Source organism: Eubalaena glacialis, chromosome 1 (genome assembly GCF_028564815.1).
Source record: "Eubalaena glacialis isolate mEubGla1 chromosome 1, mEubGla1.1.hap2.+ XY, whole genome shotgun sequence".
Classification (NCBI taxonomy): Eukaryota; Metazoa; Chordata; class Mammalia; order Artiodactyla; family Balaenidae; genus Eubalaena; species Eubalaena glacialis.
In genome coordinates this window covers 10,195,950-10,220,923 of record NC_083716.1, presented here as the reverse complement: position 1 = coordinate 10,220,923, position 24,974 = coordinate 10,195,950, and the positions used below count along the sequence as shown (strand labels likewise).

General features: G+C 45.8%; 1 protein-coding gene across 15 annotated transcripts in view; it reads right to left on the bottom strand.

Moving 5' to 3' along the window:
- Positions 1-692: 692 nt before the first annotated feature.
- The window catches only part of FGFR2 (fibroblast growth factor receptor 2), a 103,232-nt gene continuing 78,950 nt past the window's right edge, over positions 693-24,974 (bottom strand). For 12 of the 15 annotated variants that reach the window (XM_061188638.1, XM_061188714.1, XM_061188796.1 and 9 more), the window contains 9 exons: positions 23,517-23,668; positions 20,517-20,638; positions 18,068-18,178; positions 15,987-16,177; positions 9,671-9,793; positions 9,043-9,113; positions 7,228-7,365; positions 5,453-5,558; positions 693-2,392 (listed from right to left, as the gene is read on the bottom strand). In XM_061188638.1, coding sequence (XP_061044621.1) covers positions 2,228-2,392; positions 5,453-5,558; positions 7,228-7,365; positions 9,043-9,113; positions 9,671-9,793; positions 15,987-16,177; positions 18,068-18,178; positions 20,517-20,638; positions 23,517-23,668 — 1,179 coding nt within the window. In that variant the 3' untranslated portion in view covers positions 693-2,227. Of the gene's footprint in view, positions 2,485-5,452; positions 5,559-7,227; positions 7,366-9,042; positions 9,114-9,670; positions 9,794-15,986; positions 16,178-18,067; positions 18,179-20,516; positions 20,639-23,516; positions 23,669-24,974 lie in introns of all 15 variants that reach the window. The other 3 variants (XM_061188182.1, XM_061188260.1, XM_061189022.1) reach the window with 1 other exon arrangement.

Genomic DNA, 24,974 nt, shown 5'->3' with positions numbered 1-24,974 from the left:
AACTGAAAAGTTGAGTTCTGGCCAAGGACGGCACTTTGTAACCACCAACAGCCCCAGAAGCTTCTGAGAGCGTGGCTGAAGTTCAGAAGCCGGATTGCTTTTGTCCCCTTTTCCTGGTGTTGAGGCTGGCAAGCGAATATAATGAAGCCGTAAGAGTCACAGGTTCACATTTGTTAAGAGGCCAAAAAAGCCCTTTCCCTCTTCAGATTCTGGGTGGCATGCAAATAAGTAAAATTATTTTGAAAGTTTGTTCAAGTTGTCTTTTCAAAATTTTGAAGCAAATTCTACATCATGAGGAAGGCAGCCTAAAAGATTTCAAGGTGCCCAGTATCCAGACCTTCTGACTATCTCCCCTCTCAATACCTCCCATCCTTAGAACAGCTGCCCGTTCGCAAAGCTCCCTCCCATGCCATTCACGTGCTCCTCTGGGAGCGGCTGGGGCCCAGAAAGGAACACGGACTCCCCGTGGGGTCCCAGGGAGCGACGGAGCCAGGACTTGAACCAGCCTCTTCTGATTTTCCATTGGACGCACCTGTTGCAGGTCCTACTGGTCCCGGACAACCCCTCTGACAAGTCACCGTTTGTTGCAAAGAACAGACCTCCCCAGCTCTGCTTTCCTTCCGCACAATCACACCACACAGCACTGAGTCGGCACCTCCGAACACGGGAAACCATTTGGTAAGACACGAGTATTAAAAAAATAAGCTGCGTGACATTTATTTTGTCTTGTTAACATTAATATCTGTAGAAACATTTTTATTGTCAGTATAAAAATTAACAGGCTTTATTAAATACTTTCTCCAATTTCGTAGCACGTTAAAAATCAGTGTCATCTCCATTCATGCTGCATGGCTACAGCAGGGTGAGTAGGTGTTTCGAAAGCAAAACCCAGCACTTTCATACAGAATGGACAGCGTGGCAGTATTCTGACGTTGGCATTACGTGGGATTCTTTTGGTGAGGTCCTGCTAGGCGGAAGCAATCCCTTAAAAAGATGGAAGGATCTCCCAAACTATCAGCAGGACAACTCGGTGTTTCCATTTTCTTCGATGGGACACGAAGACTCTAAAAGGCTTCTTGGTCGCCAATGAATCTGGAAGCCATTATGAAGATTCGCCGAAGAATACAGGCTAATCTGATCAACGTGCAACTGAGGGGCAGAAGGCCAGCTGCCGGAGAGCAGAACACTGCTAGCATCTCAACGAAGGGCGCTCCTTGAGGAATGGACTAAGGCATCTTTTTAAGAGAACGGTGGTACCATTTGTCTCGGGGAGCCCAGTTAAACGTTTATGGGCCCAATGACAGAGCTGCACCAAAACAAAACGCCTTCTTATTAACGAGTTCTTTTTAACATGGGCATTTAGGTGGTTTAAGAACAATCATCTTGACAGCAGAGTTGAAACACAAATAAATCAAAACTTCATTTTCCCCAAATTAGTCATAGTTTGTAAATATTTCTCTTTTCAAAGGATCTGATAACTAGTTAAGTCCAAGCAAGAGATTAACTAGTCTGATGCGCTGCCGGCATAGAAACGCCACTTAAATTACAAAAAAAAACCAAAAAAACAAAAAAAACTATAAACGATTGTTTTGTATATTACCAATTCATTAATAAATTAATGTTACACCATTTTCCCTGAAAGCAAAAGTATTTTTCCACCCCTGCTCGGTGAAAATTAAGAAATTCTGTGTAAGAACAGCATTTAGCAAATAGCTATTTTAAAAAAAAGAGAGAGAGAGAGAGAGACCAATTCTCTAGGTGCATTGGGACATCCATTTAAAATCAATACAAAAAATAATTCCTTGTAAATATATAATATATATTTATACATAATTTGAATATATTTACATACATCCAGCACCTATATACTGCAATTGTGCTCTATAAGTATGTGCTGACATATATTTTCTCCATTTATTACAAAATTCACAAGAAATGCAGAATGCATGTTTGCCTCGAGTCTGGCTGGTCCACAGCCAGTACCCACAGTGGGTCATCAGCACGTGATTGATGGCCCATGGCAGTCCACTGCCTCAGAAACATTCTTCCTCTCCTGGTGAAGATTACAAATTCTTTACACGTGTGCTGATTACTTTCCCAATTATTTACTCCTCTGATGCATATACACACACAAGCCAAGACAACAGGCTCCCAGAGGCAGGGCCTCCCTGCTCAGTACAGCTATGTTCCTGGTGCCGCCCTGTTTGCGGACGGGGGACAAGCCCATTCATGTTTTAACACTGCCGTTTCTATGTGGATACTGAGGAAGGCAGGGTTCGTAAGGCATGGGGTCCGGAGAGAAAACAGAATCATCTCCCGAAGAGCAAGAACTCCTTGTGTCAGGGTAACTAGGTGAATACTGTTCAAGAGGCTGACTGAGGTCCAAGTATTCCTGAAAGAAGGGAAGAGAGACGTTTTATTTCATCTCGGGTCAGGATAACAAGGTGAATACGGTTCGAGAGGCTGACTGAGGTCCAAGTATTCCTGAAAGAAGCGAAGAGAAGACTTTTATTTCAAACGCAGGCTCTTGAGACGTTGATATGGGAGTTGGGACAACATGGGGGCACCCCCCAGCAGGTTGAGACCTGCCCACCCCGGCTTCCACAAAGACCACCTTGAGACCCCAACTTTATCTCCTCTAGGCTGCCCTTCACTTTTCTTCTCAACCCATCTCAAATGAACTATTGGCAAGTCGGGAATGTTAACACCCAGCTAAGCAGTCACCTCGACGGGCACAGACCCAAGGACCTGCTTGTTAGACCACACGGTTCAAACCCGCACCCAGCAAAATGGAAAAGACGTAAGATGTTGTGGATGCCCGGGACCCCTTTCCATAGCTGAGACCATGAATATTTATTTCACGAATTACATTTTACTATTGTAGCTTCCAGGATAATTTAAGGGGAATATGTCTTCATTCAGCGGGTAATTTCACAGATGCAATTCATTACTCTCAGAAGCTCTCTGAGTTGAAAATGTAAACAGATTCAAAAAAGGCTTGGATATACTCATGTTTGTTACACCCACAATGGACTGTTGAAGAACAGTTTAGGAAAATGCAGGTTGCGTTTTAAAGTTTTGAAGGTTGGAAATTCAAAAAGGGCTCTTCTGCTCCCTGAAGCATCCATCGGTGTTGCTGTCAGAAAGCCCACCCGATGGCCCCCAGATAACATTGCTTCCAACTTAAGACAGGGTGAGAGCTCACTGCCTGCTCTTGTGTGGTCCGTGAGCTAAGAATGGTTTTTAACATTTTGAAATGGTTGGGAAAAAATTCAAAAGAAGAATAACATCTCATGGTATTAAAAGTATGTAAAATAACAAAATTCATATTAAATTTAAATTTTAGGGTCCATTCCAGTTTTATCTAAACAGAGACATACTCATTTACACATCGTCCGTGGCTGCTTTCCTGCTACAATGGCAGAGTTGAGTTGTTGCTACAGAAACTCACAAAGAGGCCCATAAAGCTGAAAGTTGACTGTCTGGCCCTTGACAGAAAAGGTCTGCAAACTATGAAAAGATTTCTAAACTGGGGAACTTCTGGATATCACTGCCTCAACTGGGCTAGCATGTTGGGGTGCCTCCGCTTACACCCCCAAAAGCCAAGGAGTATACTATGACACATGGTTTTGCTGAAGGGGGGCAAAAAGTGCAGACCACAGCACAACCAGCCTCAGTGTTATCAGAAAAGAGCCCACAGAATGTTGGCGACCATACATTTAAAAAAAAAAAAAAAAAAAAAAAAAAAAACCCAAACCACCCCTGTAATTCATCACCAGGTTTGGCAAGAAAAAGAGTCCCCATCCAAGAATGGGGGATGTGTCAGTTCCAACAACATCAGCAGGAACTGTACAACTGGAAACAAACACGCCCACCACATCAAAAGAGAACTTTTTTGCTTACAATGATAAAAATGAAATTTTGTCCTAAATGGAACCAATTTTCTCCAGCATATGGTAATGATTTTCAGAAGGAAAGAAACTTCGATTTTTATATCCGTTAGACAGTATGGCATTCTGCTTTTTTATTTTAGGATGCTAGATGTAAATTTCAGGGTGAAAATGGGCCCACTTTAACTGTAAATATATAAATAAACAGCATAGAGCACGGACACAGGATCATTAAAATGGAACTTTAGTGCTTTCCCAGTTTCTAACTGAAGCCATAAATGTTCAGATCTGATAGGGAAAAAAAAAAAAAAAAAACTAGGGATATCAGTGGATTCCAAGTCTAGGGTTAAAGGAACTTATACTAGAAACAACAATTTTGGCAGGAGAAGAAAGTTGGTGTTTTTTTTTTTTCCCCCTTGAACTGTTCCTTTCAACTTCTGAAGGTCAGCTGTATTCATTTAAATGCAATCTCTCCCTTTATCAGCTACAGCCAGACGCACAGATAATATTGCTGGCTTAAGGCTTCAAATCACAACATTTGATTATTTTTTTAAAAAATCAGTCTGAAACTATTAAATGCATTATTTTAAAATAAAGGTATTCTTTTCCTTCTAAAATATTTAGGCAATTTTAACCTTTTTTTGCTGTTATTAAGACAATTGTAGGGTTTTTCTCCCCCCCTCCGCCGCTGTTTGGAGGAACACTATTCTACATCCTCATTAAATATCTCTAATTCATTCACTAACAAGTTCTCCCTACTGTGGGGTTTTTCTGGCCTTTATGGGTTTATCATCTTTCCTGCTCAGACCACTTTCTTTCCACAACCAGAGATGACTCTCTCTGCATGGTGAAGTAGCCACTGACATGGCCGAGTTTGGACAATGAGTGACAAAAGAGGGTTTCTTTTGTTGGTATAGATTATAAATATTTTCTAGAAAATAAATATTTTAACAAAAGGTATGAATTTTCACTTAAAGATCCTGTAAGTCACTCATTAAAGGAAACTCTGTGTACATTTACGCTGTGACCAGGCAGGGTCACATCATTATATAGAAGCTGGAATGTGTTATATAGAAGCTGTGTCATGTGTTATATAGAAGCTGGAATGGCACAACTTCAATGCAACCCATCAAGTTCATCAGTAACGGACCATCAGCAGCCCTCACAGTAATGACCAGCAGCCCTCACCCGAATGACCAGGGCAAGGAATCCAACCAGCACAGAAACCCCAGCTCCTTCCCACGCAAACCCAAACACTGCAGTCGGACATTTTTTTCCTCTCCCCATCCTCCTACACATACGCACCCTGGACCCACCACCCACATGCCACAGTGAGGGGCAGCCTCGGGTGGGGTCCTCTGTCTCTGGTTTTGTGAGTCAGAACTCTCAAGATGTAGTTCTGAGAAAAGTCAGGATTTGGGAGGAACACATAGGTTCACTCTGTCTGACCCCTGTGGAACAAGGATAAACTATACCCCAGAGTCCATCAGGGGAGGCTGCATTTCAAAAACTGTGCTGGTCTCCCAAGCAAGGACTCTGGGCTTCTGGAAGGAGGTTCTTACCTCATTGGTTGTGAGTGTGAGAATTCGATCCAAGTCTTCTACCAACTGCTTGAAGGTGGGTCTCTGTGAGGGCACCGCATGCCAACAGTCTCTCATCATCATATACCTGGAAGAGATGGGTTTTCTTGGTGAATTAATTCCCTAAGTACTATGGGGCATGGCTATAAGCCAGTTTTAATAGTCAATATGGAGAGATGTCCTCAATTATGAATATGTATCAGAACTTCCCTAGCAACTAAATTAGGGGGTGGTGATCCACTTTGCCAAAAGAGGCACTGCTTGATTCCTCTGAAAGGCACTTTGATTTACAAAGACATCACGTTAACCAAAATGTTTTAGGAAGGTATATATGCCATCACAAAAGACACCTCCATGTGTTTTCACAGCTGACTTCTGGTATCCCCGTGGCGGTGACTTGTAACAGGGTATCACATTTCCACGGCACTTTTGGACACTGTGGGAAGAGCCCTATAGGAGCAGGCGGGAATCCGGTCTTCCCTCCTCACACGCTCCTGCCTGGACCAAAGCAGCTCTACCGTTATCTGCCGGACACTCTGAACAAAGGTTCCTCAGTTTTAAAAAACTGAAGTTTGAAAACTACAACTTTAAGGCAAGGTTCTTATGAATTAATCTGCTGCCACTGGGCTGTACCTTCACTTCCTGATTAACTCTTGGATAGGCCTAGGTTCCCAGGCCTTATCTTGATGATGGGTTCCGACAGACCCTCTAAGGCAGCAAAAGCACCAGGAATGACAAGGAACACAATAAAACGCAAGAGGGAAGAGATATGGGGACACATGTATATGTATAGCTGATTCACTTTGTTATAAAGCAGAAACTAACACACCATTGTAAAGCAATTATACTCCAATAAAGACGTTAAAATAAATAAATAGACAAATGCCTTTATATAACATACTATAAAATGTGGCCATTCATCAGATGTCCACTGTACACCGAAAAGCACTCATGGGATTACTGATATAAACTCCCGTGAAACGATACCCAAGAGACCGTGGTCTCTGGGACAATCCCTCTTCTTAGTCAATTCTGGGGGTTGGGAGGAGAGACTCCTTTCCAAAGCACTGACTTTACTGCGCAAGACCCGTGTCACCAACACAATGTGATTCCACTTAAAGCGCAGGGTAGGTTTTGCTAGAAACCAGCTCATGGTTTTAGAGTCAGATCGGGTACTCTAAGGATGGCACCTGGACAAGTTTTTAATTCTCTGCACTAAAATATAGGTAACCGGACGCTAGTTCATTCGCCCTGAGGAATGTGGTTGAGGTCCATCTATAAGAGCAATTTTCAATGGTCACCAAGAGGCTGCAGAAGCACCCATTCTCCACCCGCTGTGCAGGGGCCAGGCACAACCCGTGAGGAAAGGGGGCAGCCCCAGGGCTTTTGAGCTTGTGTACGTGGGAAGCCTGATGTACCTTCCTGTCACTTTGACAACAGCAAGGCACAGTACAGTGGCCCAGGAAGATCACCGGGCTCGCTGTGTGAAGTCAGGAGCCCTCGGCCGGGCAGCCCGACACCCTCTGTGGTTTAAAGCTCGCTCCATACACCTCAGAAGGATGTTCTTTCTTTTGGACAGTCAGGGCTGTCCATGGAGCTTTCTATCTCGGTTCCAGGATTGGGCCCAGAAAGTTTCAGCAATTCTTCTTCTTAGGACATGTTTAAAAAACCAGGGGCCTTAGAAAACCAAACTATCCAGGAGAAGCGTCACTGGGGGCAGGGGCCCTTGGGGCACCGGGAGAGGCGACGGCCCTTACAGCTCATTGGTGCAATTTGCCGGCTTATCCATTCTGTGTCCTTCCTTAAGCAGCTTAAAAAGTTCCTCCACAGGAATCCCTGGGTAGGGCGAGCCCCCTAAAGTGAAGATCTCCCACATCAACACCCCGAAGGACCAGCTGCAAAGAAGGGAGAAAACAGCATCAGCAATCCATCTGAATCACAGAAACCTCAACACGCCCAGTTAAGAAAATAAACGCCCACTTACTTCTTACATTCAAAGACACCTGACCGGGGCCCTCCTACAGTTCATCCAACTTGCCCCTTCCTGCCCCCAAAGAGCATCCCCAGATGACAGCGAGAGGCCATTCCGATGGAATTTTCCATCAACAGACAAGTGATGGTAAACCATCACTCTTTTGGGGGGCAGAGGGGAGGGTGGAGATTTGGGGTTTTTTTTCCTCCTTCCATCGCTCTCAAATAAAGCTCTCTGTCTTAATGCAGTGTTATAAACATGAACTTCTAAACTGCAAGGCTTTTTATGCTCCTGTCCAGCTCCGCCACGGGCCTATGTGCCTGACCCCAGGGCTGTGACCTACAGCATGAGCCGTTCACAGAATAAGGCCAGCATGCTGATTCTGAGACGTAACAGCTGCCCAAGGTGGCCAGTGGACCATCTGAGGGCACGAAAGTTTTCCGACTTACTAAGGTCATGAAGGGAGTTAGCGCCGGGCTGGGATTAGGATGGAGGAGCCCTGTGCCCCAGACAAACTTCATACCACAGAAAGGGAAAACGTCTCACAGGGCACAATTTATACCTGACCGTGCAGAGACCCACAGTTGGATCCGGAGCCTTGTTCAAGAGACTCACAATTCCTGAGCTAATCAGGCCGAGAATCCCGCATTTACCTATGTCACTGGAAATACACCCTCACTGATTCTGTTGAGTTTCAGAAACGAAACTGCCTTTGGTTTTGCGCAGAGCGAGAATAGCAGCACAATCCAGGCAGTGTGCTCCCTGCAGAACTGGGAATCGTAACCCTTTCCTTCTAGGACTGCTGAAGAGGACCAGTGGCTATAGCATGGGATCCACGCCTGCGCCAGAAATCTTCCCACCCACACAAACAAGAGTAGCTCAACTGATTTTTAAAATTTTGGAATAATTATAGATTCATAGGAACTTGCAAAAATAGAACAGAGAGAGATCCTCTGTACCTTTCACCCAGTTTCTCACAATGGTAACATCTTTCGACCACATTTCCAAAGCTGGAATTCTAAACTACCAGTTGGAGCCTGGCCCTAATAATATTTTTAAGTGTATCACAATAGAAATATTGTATGGTTTTCACTCTATTTCTGTAACATTATCAAGGATGCTAAGACAAGATCAGAATTTTTTCAAAGGATAAACAGGGAGCAGGCCCTGTCGAGATCATCCTAGTAGACCGTGTCCCAACCAGCTTTCCCCTATGAGGACAAACCTAGGACGGGGAAAACATGACAAACTACTCTCAAGTAGGAAAAGTTTAGGGGCGCGAAGAACATGCCAACAGCTTGGCAAATTAGATAGCAGCTTTGTACTTGCACATCCGTGAATTAGTTCAAGGGGGGGAACTTCCGCTCTGGCAGGAGCAGGTTAGCGGTTCCACCTCCTGTGCGCTTTGAAGCCGGGCAGATTAGTAACAGAGCATTGGTTACCAGCCTACCATAAAATCCATCCTTTCTAAGGCCAGCTCCTGCACCTTCTCTGCATGTGTGAAATGCAGCAGGGACCAAAGAATGAAGGAAGGCAAAGAATGTACGAGATTTTTACAACTCAGCCCGAGGGAAAAGGCAGAGACAAGGGAATTACTTACACATCACTCTGATGGGTGTACACTCTATCGAAAAGGGCTTCGGGAGCCATCCACTTGACTGGAAGTCGGCCCTGCAAGTGTAGAAGAAATGTAAAAACCAATATATTAAAACCGATTTATTTTAGCAGGTTCAACCGGGCTGTGCCCTGTTTATTTTAAGAGCTGACACTCTAATGGTTTTTGCTGGACAGTCATTAGCGCAGAAATAAGCTCCAACTGGGACTACACAGAGCGTGGAAGATGCACAGATTTGGACACATTAATAAAATGTCGTCTCCTTGGATTCTCATTATCATCTATCTCCCTAGCAGGCAGACACACCCTGACCAACTCCTAGGTGAAAATTAACCCAGAAACTCCCAGGCTCTAACCTTTGCTAGGAAAGTTCTTGACAAGGAGCCTTACGAAGATTCTTGCTGCTGATTATTCTGTACATAAGACTGGTTCACATTTACCAAGAGTATCTTAAATGTAGTCTAAATTTGCTTATTGAGAAGTTTGTAAAGAGTAAGGCAAAAGAACAGGAATAAAAAGGCATTGGTCCTTCTAGCTCTGAGCACCATCTTTCACCTGGAACATTCCGTGCCATTTCTCCACCCCTTCCCACTTCATCACTGCCACAACTTACATTTGTGGTCTTTTTGTAGTAGTCTATATTGTTGATATCTCTGGCCAGTCCAAAGTCAGCTATTTTCATCACATTGTTTTCTGTTACCAAAACATTTCTGGCAGCTAAATCTCGATGAATGCACTGAAATCGAGAAAGAACTTATTTCAAAATGCTACAAGAATAAAAAGGTAACGTACGCACTTCTTATAGTGCAGAGAGAAAACACATCTTACGTCAAAAATTGGTATTTCTTTTCTAATTAAAATAAAAGACCAAGGCCCCAACTATTTCAAAGAGCAAAGGTAGATAAGAAAACACATGCCCTTTTATCTGCAGTTGACCGGCATCCTTCGTATTATGAACACCCAAATGACCTCTTTTAACGCCACAATTATTCCCCCTCTGCAGTTCCGGACACTGTTGCTTTCTTGCTCATTTTTGAAACCGTCCCCCCGCTGAGTTCTAAACCCATCCCTTCTCTTGGCTCACTCTCTTTCTCTCTCCCCAATCCCTCAGATTCCTTGGCTTTAGCTTCTCTCTCCCTCAAAATAGAGGACCTGTCCCATTACTTTTGTATATTTCCACATATCCACATGGTTTCCATTCTTAGATACATACAGAAGATCTGCAAATTCCTATCTCTAACCTGACCTCTCTCCTGGGATCCAGATTCTCATTTTCAACAGGACATTTCCACATTGACATCCCTTTGGCACCTTTAAATTCAAGGTCTCTACTCTATTCTTATTTTCTTGGCCTTTTTCGTATCCACCTGAGATACATACACCAGAATTCTTTACACACTCCTCCCAAGTTCTTTTGATTTCAACTCCCAAATACCTCTCCAATTTGTCTACCCGGCTCTGTTGCCATTGCTAAGCCCTTAGTCCAGGGTCTCATCACCCTTCCAACAGGTCTCCGTGCTTCAAACTCAGCACTATTGCATCTTCTCTGCTTCCCTCAAATTATGTTTCTGAAGGAGCTAATCACATCTGTTCCGAGCTTATATCAAGGCCAATGCCTGTCTGTTCATATTCTCTGTCCAGTTCTCACCCAACACCTGGTCCCCACACGGGGCCCAACTTATGTCTGCCACATACACGGGGGCCAGATGCTGAGATGCTCGCTACAGGGCAGCTGATTTATGGTTCCGATACTAACTCTTTGGTCTCAGAAAGCTCTAGTCATTATAACTTCTATGTCTCCTTTCTACAAATGATATGTTTTTGTAAGCTGTTATAAGTGTTTTAGCTGTACTTTAATATACCAAGATTTTACCAGGATACATGGTAATTAGGGTCCCAAATCATCACCTCCTAGTTTTGGAAATGGTAAGGTATAAAAAAGTGAACAAACATCCCTAACAAACACTTTTACACAGGTTCTAGGCAAAGGCTAACTATTATATGAAGGGGAGAGTCTTATCAACCGATTTGACGTGGGTGAAATGGGGCTGATTTTAGATTGATACTCCAGGACATGGCCCATTGAAAAAGGAGCAGACCAAACTCTCTCTGAAGAATAAATGAGGGATAATTTTTTTCTGCCCACCCTCCAACTATTCCTTGTTTTTAATCCGCTTCTGTGGCCCCCTGGATGGGCTAAGATCATTGAAGGGAAGGCAGGAGAGCCCCACAGGCATGCCTGTGCCCAGCCAGAATGGAAGCAGGAAATGTGAGAGCTCCCAGAAGCCGCCCGGGGATCCAGCTGGGGCGGGAGCTGTGTTCCTGGTTTTGGAGGCCTCTTCAAATTGAACTTCCAAGCCCTGGGCCAAACTCTCCCAGTGGTGTGCTCCCTGCCGACACAACTCTGTGAGTTTGGCAAGCTGTGTGGTCAGAAGAATCTGACTCCCTGTGCGTGGGGCTCTGACCACACATAAGGGCTCAACTCAGAGTCACTACGACGGCGACCCCCATTTTCTCCAAGAGAGCCAGAACTCAGCACCAACCTCCCGCATCCCAGGGTGCTAGGAAACACCAAAGCCCACCCTCTGGGCTGAACAAGAAGAGACTTGGAACCAATACCCAAGAAAAAGAAAATAACCAAAGTCAAGCCAAATTCCCATCATCTGCAGAAATCTGAGTTATTCTCCAGTGCAAAGAGCTGACCATTTTACATAACTAGGGCTCTCGGACTGTTTGGTATTCCATTTCTTCAATAAACAAAGGTCAACGGGTCGCTAAGGGAAGGAAGACTAACACCTCTATGACTCTGACAGCGTGCTGGGTGCCTCTGCACAGCTGATCACATTAAATTCCCATAGCAACCTATGAGATGGGTATTATTATAGCCATTTTACAGATGGGGAAGTTAGAGCTTGCTAAAAAAAGAAAAGCCAAACAAACAAAAAACAAAAACAGCTGCTCAAGTTTAACACCTTGGAGGTTTAACTGGCCTAAGGATTTTGTAAAAAAGAACAATTAGTGTACTTTGCACTGAAAATAGAAAGGCTTGATAACTGGTAGAAGGCTCAAATCCCACATCACCTAATTGTATTACTGTACACATCATGGAGTTTCTTAACTTGTCCACCCCCAGCGTCCCCAGGTCAAGGGCAGGACTGCAGGTTCATCTCTACATTCCCAGCACAGAACCTGACCCAGTAAACGTCCGTCGAGCTGAATTCCTAACTACACTCCATCAGCAATGAACCAGATGCCTCACCCAACAGTTCCTCAGGCGGGTCTCTAACAAACTTATCGCCATCCACCGGGAGGGAATGGGTGTGACGGGGCTGACCTGTCCCCTGCTTCTTCATTTTCCACGGTCAGGAATAAGCCCTCCATTTTTGGAAGCAGGTTCCATTCAGGGGACCATTCTTAAGATCTTGGTCTAGAACCTGCTTCAAACCTGTTCTAGGTCCTTAATTGCAGGTGGCCTTCAGCAAAGAGCTTTGGAAACACAACTACAAAGCCTTAGGAAACAGGACTCTGTCTCCTCTACCCCACCCTGGGTTAGCAAACAAAGCCCCAACACAGGGCATCTCAATGGTCCTCTTCTCGGTCCAGGGAGGCAGGGAATACCTGAGAGCAGGGTAGGTGGGTAGAGAACAAAAAGGCCAGGTCTGGGACCAGCCGCTTTACTCTCCAGGCTGACGAGTCCCCAGCTCAGAAGTGAGGAGAGTGACTCACTCGTACCTGGGCTCGAAGCTTTCCTGGCACTTCCAGACACTCCCCTGCGTCCTCATCCATAAGACGGGGATCTAAACACACCTGTTTCTGTGTTGTCCTGCGGTTATGGACGATACTGTACGTAAAGTGCTTGCTCCATGCCTGGCAGACATTAAGCTCTCACAAAGTGGCAGTGATTAGTAATAATGATAATTATTATTATTACAATACTACTACTAAGGGCATTTTCAGTTTGTCATTCTAAAATGTATCCTTTTCCCCATTTTGCCAAGTTCACCTGATTCTTAGTTCTCTCTCCACCACACCAAGCAGCTCCAAAGCAGGAAGGATCTCGTCTTCGGCGGTAGTGGGGGGACCCACCACTGCTCCACAAGCCAGACTCCACCAGCTCCTTTCTCCTATTCCACCTTCCTGAGACTCCTCCCGGGGCCTCTGTGAACCACATTCTGGGTTCCCTCCTCCCTCTCTGACCCTCTCTGAGCATGTCTCCTCCGTCTTTTCCTGTGCTTTCAGCCCATCTCTAGATTTGAGAGTTTTCTCAGGGTTTGACTCCAGGCTTCTGTTCCCCCTCTTCTCTGTCTCTCCCCAACCTCCCCACCCAAGGAGAACCCATCCATTCCCACGGCTTGAAACTACACTTCCTTCGCTGGCTCCGGGGTCTAGCCCAGCCTTCAGAGCTGAGCTTCAGCCCGCAGCTTCCTGGTCGACATCTGCCCTTGAATGACCCTCAGACATGCTCAAAACGTACCTTGGATTTCCCACCAGAGTCTATTCCTGCCACCGCCCCATGCCCCCATCTTCCTCATCCTGAATAAGCTGCACCACCATCCGGTTTCTCAAGCTGGAAATCCAGGAGTCAGCCTTGACCCCTCTTCTTCTCCCTCCTATAGCTACGCAATCCATTAACTGTCCTGATAGCAAAATATATCCCAAAGCAACCTACTTCCCTCGTGTCTATCGGGGCCAATAAACCTCAGCCCAAACCACGGTCACAGGAGCCAGCTTTACAGCACAAACCTGATCCAAATCACTCCCCCTCGGTGGCTTCCCCAGAGCCCAGAGCACAGGGCAGAGTCCTTGCCTGAGGCTGTCAGGCCCTGCCGCCCTAGAGGCTCCACACAGCCCGTCCCTCTGCGGGAGGGCTCGCCCTTCACCTCCCCCTGCAACCTCCCGAGTCCCCCCTGTTCCTGACCTCACACCGTCGCTTTCCTCCACAGCACGGTTCTCAGCCTTTCACATACTTATTTTATGCCCACACTTATTGTTGATCTCACTGGCTGTCCCCCATAGTTCCTGCTCCAAGAGGCCAAGGACTGTGTCCATCCTGGTCACCTGACCCAGGATACCAGGCATCCGAATCAGGAACGCTCAGGAATATTCGTTGAAGGATTAATAAAATGACCAGGCCAGTCTCCCACCACTTTGGATTAATAGCAGTGCCCTGCTGAGTCCCAAAAACCCTTCCTCCCTCTCCCGCACCAGCAGGACAGAGGGCGACCAGGACCACAGGCTCCGGACCCGCAGCCTGCGGACAGGCTGCCTCCCCACAGTTTCATTTAGCAATAGTTCCAAGCTACAGAAAAGGCGAAAGAGAACAGCAGCTCTCCAGGTTTGCCAGATTCACTTGTTATGCTTCCTTGCTCTCTCTTTCTCTCTATACCCAGCCTTCCTGTACACACACACACACACACACACACCCGTTTTATGGCTGAACCACTTAAAAGTGAGCTGCAGACCTCAGTAGCACATACCTCCCACCTGACACAAGACCTCTATCACCACCCCCAAATTTAACATTGAAACAGTCACATTATCTACTATCCAATCAATTTCACATTTCAATTGTTCATAAATGTCCTTTATAAAAGCAGCAGCCCCACCTCCCATCCAGAACAGGATCCCTTCCGGGATCACACATGTACATTCAGTTGTCACGTCTCTTAAGCCTCCTTTAATCTGGAACCATCTCCCCAGCATTTTTTGTCTTTTGTGACACTGACATTTTGAAGCAATGTCTTGTCATATGTCCCACATTCTAGATCTGATTGTTTCTTCCTGCCAAAGACTTGTCAGCTGGCAAAGTCCGCTGTGCACACGCACATGTACACAATCGCACAACCCTGTTTCGGTTTCCTAAAATCTATACTTTGGGACATCTTACAGGAAAAAAAAAGCTCTGAAAAACCTTCAACTCTGGACTCTCTTGAAAATAAAGAAACAAAAAACAGAACATGTGGTGGCTCTGGCCGTGTTCCCACATGGCTACAGACAGCAGGGGCTGAGGTGCAGCCACCGGTCCCCAAATCCCTACTTGGCGTGATGTGACAGGGGCTGCCTCGCTCACTCATGTGACTGGCATGGCCAGGACCCAGCCCAGGCCACAAGGGGACAGACGGTCCATGCCCACCAGAGGTTCTCACTTCTTTGGGGACCAGAGGAATCCCTGATGCTGCATTAAGCTCCAGCGCAGTTAGGAACTGACCCACCGCTGCCCAAGAAGGTAGCTCTGTACTTCCCCCCAAGCGTGGGCGAGGGAAGGGTGTCTTGGGCCGTCCAAAATGCCCCAGGGGATATCTGGGCACCTGTCTAACTGTTTTCACAATAACTCAGATGTTTCAAGTCCACTGCATGTGGCATGCTCGGAATGCAGGCGATTCACCTCAGGGGACCTGGCCAACTTCTAACCGCAGAGGGTCACCCCGCCAAACGAGACAAAATAAATCCAGCGGCTACCCAGCACTCGATGTTACCAAAATATCCCTTCATTTGATCTTTGTTCTTAGACTATTTAACGTCATTTCAAACTCAAAACCATGAAGACAACACCCGAAGTCCATGTCCAAAGACTCAATAACCACAAAACAAATAAAGCCAAAAAAATCATCAGAATTAAAGGCAGCGCCCCCTAACCCAACTGCTGTCCACCTGGAGAGCCAACTCCCCGGCAGATCACAGCCAGCCGTGCCTGCGAAAAGAGACATCTTTTCTGCTCATCTCTGTGGTGTCACTACTGGTTTACGAGGCTGTTTTGGCTTTTAAAGAGTTCATTAAACCCCAATGTGAATAATGCAAGACATAGTCTCCAGGTTGTACAAGACAGGCAAGGGCTTGATTCAGCAAACGAGCACATCCCAATGGTCTGTTTTCTTCAAAGACATTTTTCACTGGAATCCACCCAACAAAGGAGAATGGGAAGGACTCACTTTTTGGGAAGCCAAGTACTCCATGCCCCGGGCCAGCTGGTAGGTGCATGACACCAAGTCCTTGAAGGTCATCTGCTCCTCGGGAACGCGGTTGATGTCATAGGAGTACTCCATCCCGGGCGGCCTCCGGGCACGGAGGTATTCCCGGAGGTTGCCCTTTGAGGCGTATTCGACTATGACATAGAGCGGCCCTGTGGACGAGAACACAAGTTGGAGAGGCAGGGAAGCCCAGATCTGCCCTGGGGCAGCTCAGCAAAGGAGTTTTACTTATTACAACCCAGTGCTTTATCATATTTTTTAAAATTTAAACATACAGAAAAGCACACACAAAAGTAGAACACCTGCATTCTAATCTCCCCCAAATGACAACCGACGCTCGGTCGAGATAGACTCAACAGTCTTTAAGAAATAAAACAGCGGTACTAACAGTGAGTGTCCTTTCCCTGTCTCGCCCAGCCTCTCACCTGCGCCCTCTTGGAAAGCAACAGCTACCATAAATTTGGTCCTTGTAGTACATTTTAACTATTTTACAGACACCTATGTATCAATAAACAATGTATTATTTTTAATCACATCAATGAGTAATAAAGACATAGCTTTGCACCCTTTTCCCCCCCACATATTATCTTTCTGGAAGCCAGTCAGGCTGATAAAAATAGATCTAGATCATTCCTTTTAACAGTTACATAGATTCTATCACATAAACACACCACATTGTATTTCTCCATCCCCCTGTGGGTTGTCTCCGGGTTTGGGCCATTGCAAACAGTGTGCAGTGAACACTGCTATGCACGTCTCTGTATATATGTGTGCAATAACTTCCCCATGGTATAGACCAGCCTGTTTTTGTGTGTAAATGTTACTGGCACACAACGTGGCCCATTCACTTCTGTATTGTCTGTGGCAGCTTTCTCACTGCGGCAGCAGAGATGGGTAGTTGCCACAAATCCGAAAATATTTACAATCACCCTTTACAGAAAAAGTCTCCTGACTCCTGGTGTAGACCTCAAAGGGAAACTGCTGAGGCAAAGACAGGCATTTTCAAGTTTATTAATTATCATCAAACTGATTCGCAAAGTGCCATAGATCATCCGTGAGAGAAGCCAGGGGTCTCGCTCCCCTGAGGAAGATAATGTGCCCCTTCCTATCTGTCTCCCCTCTTTCAGGCCATTCGTGGGAGCTCAGCCACCTGGTACCCATAACAAGACATGGGTTCCTCAATCCCCACTTTAAGGGAAGAACTTGTCAACCAAAACGTAGGATCTTATTTGGAGAAATCTCTCTTAGCACTTACAAAACAAAAACATAAGGAGGCTGCCTTTTCCGAAAACCCTCCAGGTTATGCCCTAAAAACAGGAGGACGCTATAGGCCTTCCCATCCAGAGTCGCCCAATGCCCACCTTCCCGCCCCCAGAACCCAGGCACAGTCATAACGTCTTCTCTGTGTTCATGACCAGGAACACTTCCTGATGGGTTTTTTTTTTTTTTTTGGCCACACCACATGGCTTGTGGGATTTTACTTATTTTTTTACTTATTTACTTTTATTTATTTATTTTTGGCTGTGTTGGGTCTTCGTGGCTGTGCGGGCTTTATCTAGTTGAGGTGAGCGGGAGCTACTCTTCAGTGCGGTGCGCGGGCTTCTCCTCGCGGTAGCTTCTCTTGTTGCAGAGCACGGGCTCTAGGCACGAGGGCTTCAGGAGCTGTGGCGCGCGGGCTCAGGAGCTGTGGCGCGCGGGCTTAGTTGCTCCGCGCAGCATGTGGGATCTTCCCGGACCAGGGCTCGAACCCATGTCCCCTGCATTGGCAGGCGGATTCTTAACCACTGTGCCAGCAGGGAAGTCCCAGCTTGTGGGATCTTAGTTCCCCGACCAGGGATTGAACCCAGGCCCTCGGCAGTGAGAGCTCAGGGCCTTAACCACTGGACCGCCAGGGAATTCCCCCTGAGGGGGTTTTAAGGAAAACTTTAAACATGCACTTGAGAGGCCCTAGGAGCAAGATCTAAGAGTCCATCCATTTTTAAAACGATGCTGACATTGAACCCTGGGTTATGTGGATGAAAGCTCTTTTTCCTCCTACTCACCATCCTGAGTACAGGCTCCGAGGAGATTTATGATATTTTTGTGTTTCCCAATCATCTTCATCATCTCCATCTCTGACACCAGATCAGAAAGGTCCTTCTCTGTGGCATCATCTAGGAACATTAGGTAAATTACAGATCAGTTTCCTCTAACCCGTTGGTTGCTACTGTTAGTTGATGAAAATTTGGTTGAAACAGCATGAAAGTCAATTTTAGAACCAGAAAATCTTTCCAAATCATCTCCCTCATCTTACTGGTGAAGCGGGAAGGGCCCCAGCACTGCCCTGCTCCGTGTCGAATAGCTAATTTGGGGTCAATAGGGTCAAGAGTCAGAACAAATATATAGGCCTTGGATGCTAAGGCCAAATCTTTTCCAGCAAACCTCACAAACGTGGGGGCATTTTTCTCTATCGTGAAATAATTCCATCCTCCGGCAGACCTAAGGTACCTGAGAAAATCACATCAAACTTCATGGGGCCTGAAAGCACCTGTGAGGACTTCCGGGGAGGAGGAGGAAGAGGAGTTTGGGAGCATTTCACATCACTTCAGACTTTCTCTGCACCACGTGCTGCTAAGCTGAGCCCTCGCAGCCCACAGAGCGTTCACAGATGGATTCAGAGGACAGCCCGGACTGAGGACAAAAGTGCGTGTGTGCACGTGCATCTTGAGGGGGCAAAGGTCCATGCCTTCTAGGGGCTTCCAAAGGGGCTGGGATTCCCCTGCTAAAAAATTAAGGTTTTAAAAACCTCTGCTCCATAATTTCAAGCAAGAATGGCTTAGGTTCTGCATACACAGGCTCACAGTTAGCTTCCAAAAAGTGGCAAGATTCTTCTCCAGGTATCCCCCTTTGAGCGAATTCAATATGGAGAAATCTGGGCTTACTAAAAAAAATGAGGTAAGGGCATGGATAGAAGCCATGCTGCATAAAACTTTTTAGCTTCACAAAAGGAAGAGCAGTACAATTGCCTGGAGTGTAAAATCCACGCAGCCTCACGTGGAGGCCTGAGCGCCTGCCCCTCGGATGCAGAGGCTCCACTGCGGTGACACTGTGGGGTCGCCTCTAAGCTCTGAGCCACCCACTGGCTGTAAAAACGGCCACGTCACAAGGGCTCTGTGGCTCATGTCCTTCTCCATCCTAAGGGAAGGCCAGCCTTGATATAACCAGAGAAAGAGAACTCCCAGACCTCCTTCCCCTGAGCTCCATAAACCGAATCAGAAGCTCTGTCCACAGAGACCAGGAGCCTGGGCCTTCCGCATACTCGGCCCTGGTACATGGCCAGGGGCTGTCGAGGCGGCTGGTGGGAGCCCACAGCTCACTGCACCTGCCACTCAGCAAGGCAAGGGCACAGGAGGCAGGCCCAGGCCATGCAGGATGCAGGCAGAGGGCTGGCTGCCTCTGTTGGTGGAGCCGAGACATGCAGGGTGGGAGAATGTAGTCCTCCCGGGCATCACACCCCAAAGTGGGGAGCGGCTCACAACACCCTAGTGTGCCTTGGGAGCCATTCAGATCCACAGCTAAAAAAACAAACAGAAAAAAAACACCCAACACCTTTTTGACTATTTCCACCTTGCTTCCTCCCCTCAGGGAGAGACGTGGTGACTAGCCCACAAAAACCCATGAAAGAAAGAAAGAGCCTGGCCCCCGGGGCGTCCACAGTGCATGAGGCCCCCCATGTCCCGAGAACAGACCTCTCTCCTCCGGGACACGTGGGAAAAACTCAGCTTGGGGTGTCCTTTCTGAGATGCCTACAATGGGATTTATAATGCAACCATTCCCTACAACTCCTCTCATAAAAGAACACTGTGGGAGGATGAAGTTAATGGTTAAAAGTTCTTTAAGCTCTTTGGACGCAGGCATGAAGCAGGGTTGGAAGGTTAATGCAGAGACATTCAGGCTCCCACGAACGCCACTCGACGCTTACATCCCCGGGTAACCGCTCACACGTCCCAGAAGGCTCTGGACCAGCACCAATCCGGTGAGTCCCCTTTCAGCTTCCCAAGCGACTCCCACAGACAACGTCATTCCTGCTTTGTTCCTCCTGCAAAGGAGTAAGTGTGTCCTCCTCTCCCTGAGCCTCCTTTCTCCCTCTAAAAAGGCCAATTTTCCTTCATTTGTAAATTAAGGTTTGGGTCCTGAATCTGACATACCAACACTCATCTAAATTAATCAATTCTACGTGAGTCGATACTTTCTAAGCACCTACACATATAAAGGGAATGAGGCTGCCACTTTCCAAGACAACTGGCTTTTCCTTTTTGTAAGTGCACACAGCTCAAGATAAATAGTCTGTCCAAGATGCTGATTTATACTGAAAACTTCTCAACCCCTAGGTCAACTATGTGCTCTCTAACCCCCTGCCATGATAGAGCTCACATGCCACAAAAGGAACGTTCCTGATAAGGTGCCCTCACCCCTCCCTTCCCCCACCCTCCCCACCTCCGCCCCACTCACCTTTCAACATCTTCACGGCCACAGTGACTGCTTCCTTGGGCTTCTCTTTGTCAATTCCCACTGCTTCAGCCATGACCACTTGCCCAAAGCAACCTTCTCCCAGGGGTTTGCCCAGCGTCAGCCTAAATGTGTAAAGAGAGGATTAGCAAACAGCATCTGGTGTAGCGAGGGAAATTCCAGAACTCAATATAAAAATCTTTCAGCGGCTTACAAAAGCACGGAGCATTTATCATATGGAACTAATGAGACTTGGGGTACACATGCACTTGAGTATTTTCTTAGTGACGTTTTAGAGAATGTCAATTACTGCTGGAACAGCTATTGAATTTCACATTTGTATTCTCGATTTATTTTCTTTATGGAAGGTATCCTTGCAAGTGAGGTGGTCAGCCTTCCTAAGTGCTAAAAACGAGCAGCTTTTGATCTTGAGCCTATCAAATATTCATAATTTAGAACATCTCAAAGAAAACCATTAAAGCTGTTATTTTTTTGTCTCTGTGATGTCTTTAAAAATCGCTATTATTCGAATACCAATGGATTTTATGGTCACATTCTGGGCCAAGTTACAAGCTATGAATCTTAAACCATTTCAAGGAATCTCTATTTTTTCATTAAAGGAAAAAGGAAATGCTAGAAATTGGGGGAATTTTTTTTTTGACATAATAGTTTAGAAATCCTTATGACTACCCAAAATTAATAATGAAGAAAATCCAAAGTGAACACAATAAACTAAATTTCTAAGCTCAGAAGCTCTACATACATCATACTAATAGCCTTACAGACTCCTTGGGCGTTCCAGAAACCAACAGAATGGAAGAGACTTTGGAACACTTATGAATGTGGTTTTTTCATTTAAGCATAACACAGCAAAGTACCAAGCTGCCACGAGTAAGCAGTATTTTTGGTAAGTACGCAATGGTTTGCAAAAGTCACAGCAAAGACCGAGGGCAGTGTGTGCTATGCTGAGGTCATTCCCTTTCTATCCTGAGCTAAAATTAAGTTTAATATCTTGGCAGAAAGTAAACATTTGCATTGGAAAAATGGCTAATTTATGTCCTATTGCCCTGCTGCTACAAGCGTAACAATCCTTTCTTTGTATAATGTCTGCCTCCGATCTAATAAACTGCTTCTAAATAGTCTTCATTCATTGGAAATCTGCTCCTCCTATGGTTGCGCTAAACACTATTTTGAAATGCTTTGCGCTCAGATTTTCCACACTCCGGGTCCCCCGGGTGGGAGCTAACAGACAGACTCCCACTGTCGCCAGTGGTGTCACAGGTGGCAAAAACTACAGATTGAACCTGAGAGCTGCAATTTCTTAAAATATGATCACAGCTCCCAAACTCAGTCCTATATCCATAGGAATGTGCACATTAACCCACCTACTTGTTTAATCAAACCAGGGAGCTGGGAGGGCTCACGAGAAACACCCCCTTTCCACATTCTACAGGTAAAGGAATCATTCTTTGTTTTTTCTGGTACCTCACTGGTAAGTGTTCAGTAAACAAGTACTGAACGAATGAATAGCACACAAATAAACCGGAAATCACTTCCGTTAACACTCTAACAGAACGATACCGGTACAATAATTTGGTTCTAACGTATGCTGCACATTAATAAATGAGCTGTTTATTATTTAAAGTAATGAGCCATTAGAAAACAAAGCTGGTTGGAGCTGTGTGAATCAAAATTACAAGTGCCATGTAAGCTATCTCTCCTTCCAAAGAGAGCGCATGATATCCAGCCTCTGGAAAAGCTTATCTTTGTATTTCCAAATTTGTGTATGAGTTCCTTCTCTAGTAATTAGACAGTTCTCCGACATAATCTCAGGGAGATAGTGCAAATGTCAAGACCAATAGGGTTGCTATATATGAGCAAGTCGAAAGCTTATTCCAGCTGATTTGATGCAGATGTATAGTCAGCGATTTCTACCTTCCATTATTCTCAAGCTGTTTGGGCTCTAGTTACTACAAGAGAGACCCTGGAAATGAGCAGGCAGCCCTTCAGTGACCAGCATATTCATTTCAGAAGGCGAGTCTGGGGGCTGGTCCCTGGCTAGAAGATGGAGGGCTGGAAGTCCAAGATCTGTCCACTGACTCGATGCCCAGCTCTGCCATCTTGCCGAGATTTGCAGTTCAGATCTCTCAGGTTATGAAGGGAAATGGAAGGAAGGGAAATTCACATGAACCAAGAACAGTGCTCAGTCCTGGGAGGTCTGTACCATGACCTTCATTTCGTAGAAATGAAGTTCAAAGAGAATCAGGGAACTCACACAAGGTTGCCCAGCCACTGGCTGGCAGAGCCAGGATTCCAATCCAGCCCAACAGAATCCAAAGTCCCTGAACTTGAAGCCAGACCAAGAGACACACAGCTCCCAACAATGCCTTCAGCAGAGCCCAGGCGGCCACACTTTGACTGAACATCTGATTGGAACACATCAATATCATCCAATAAGGAAAATACTAGGGACCACAAGAAATTCGATGTCAGGTACCGTATTTGAAGATTTCTAGCCCAATATTATATTAATAACTATTAAAAACAGCAACACTGGGTGAAGATTCTTAAGGCAATTTATATGCTAGACCTAATCTCTCTAACGAAATGAACTGTAGAACAGACCTGTTCTAGGAACCAGAAGTCGGAATGTCAACTCTGTTTTATAAATGGGATAATCCCACTTTTATTCCATTTGACTGGGTTTGAATTATCTAGAGAGTTAAAAAAAAAAAAAATGCTAACAAGGTACCATTTTGTTTGGGGATCAGCCATGGCTTAGTAGCTCTGTTTTAAAAGAACTATTAAAAAAGAGAGAGAGAGAGAGAATTAGTTCTTTGTTTTCCCTAGAGTTGGTTATTTAGATACAATCTTACCCACTCCTGCTGACATCATCACAGCAAGACCTTGGCAGTTAAGGGTAATAAAAAGAAAATGTCAGCCCAATATCCCCATTTTACACTTAAGTCCCCATTCAGGGATGTGCCCCACAGAAGTACTCACTTATCTCTTGGAAACTCCCATTTTGGATCTTCTGGCAGCTCGTACTCGGAGACCCCCGCCAGCATGGGGGTGTCTGCTGTTGAGGAGAGGCGAGTTGTAATCCTCACCAGTGGGGTATTGGAGTTCATGGAGGAGCTGGACTCAGCAGAAACCTGGATACAAAATACAAAGACACAGATGTAATCCTGGCTCCACCTGAGAAGGCTGGAAGCCGGCCAGAGCCCAGCCAGCCAGTCAGCTCTTAGAAAGGTGGGAAGGTGAGGGTTGGCCAAAGTCGTGAATTTAGGACCAAAACCCTGAATTCCAACGCCTCTGTCTTCCCATCCATACAGTATGTGCTAGATTTCATCCAAATTATATGGTCCTAAGGCCAGGTTTCCAAACAATGGTTTAGAGAGTGCCTGATAAAAAATGTCTTCTTTCTGTCCTAATTCCTCAAGAAAATCACTTGAGGACATAGAGACAGACCCCATGGGCTTCATTCTTGCCTTTTTCCCTGTGCCTGTACTGGAGCCCCAGATTATCAATCTCCTGCCCGTAGACCAGCAGGGATGGTGAATCCATGCTGTGCTTATGAGATTCCATAAAAACTTCTGGAAAATCGGCTCTTCAATCAGCTCTATCTTTTGAAATGTAAGCGGAATACCTCAAGGAACTAGCTCTAGGATTTGAACGTGAAAAGCATTCCAGTAGCTCCACGTGCCTTTATTCAAGGTAACCAGAGACTCAGGCACTGGGGACCACTATCTGCTTCTCCCTAGTCCTTCTGGGAACTGGTTGATGCCCAGGCCATTCGGAGAAAATCAACTGCCTCTTGTCAACTTCAGTTTCAGAAACTAGTGGACGAAGAGTCAAGGGAAAGAAAAATACCTCTTTATTCACAATCTCGTGGGAAAGCGCCTCTCCCCCCCCGGGGAAGCCTGCAGGGCTTCACTGAGTTTTCTCATTTACTCTAATCCATTATAGTCTGCATTTGATAAAATGGTTATTTCTTAAATATATCATCTTCCCTGTGCTGGTTTCTGTAAAGGAAAACACCATCGCGGGCTGCCTGACCATCACCTTATTCCAAACCATGAACAAGACTCTGGCCCGTGGGGTTTGACGTGACCCCTCAAACGTGGTTCTGTCCCCTGCATGACTGCCCACATCAACCCTTCTTCCCAGCTGCGCTTACAAACACTTTTTAAATCAAGGTGGCAAGGACCAAGTAAAGATGAACATATTTAATGGGGATGAACTTTCAAGGTGGAGCCTGGACCATTCCCCATTCCCACAGGGAACCAGCAGACTGTACTTTCCTGGGAACGTCCTACTTAAAAAACGTTGATTCTCTCCTTTTTAAACCCAGACTGCCCTTAAAAAGCAGGTAGGAAACCTGAGAAGATGTCCAAGAACGGATTCAGAGGGACTCATTTTAGGAATAGGAAGTTGGTTTTAGTATTAATATCAAGAAGT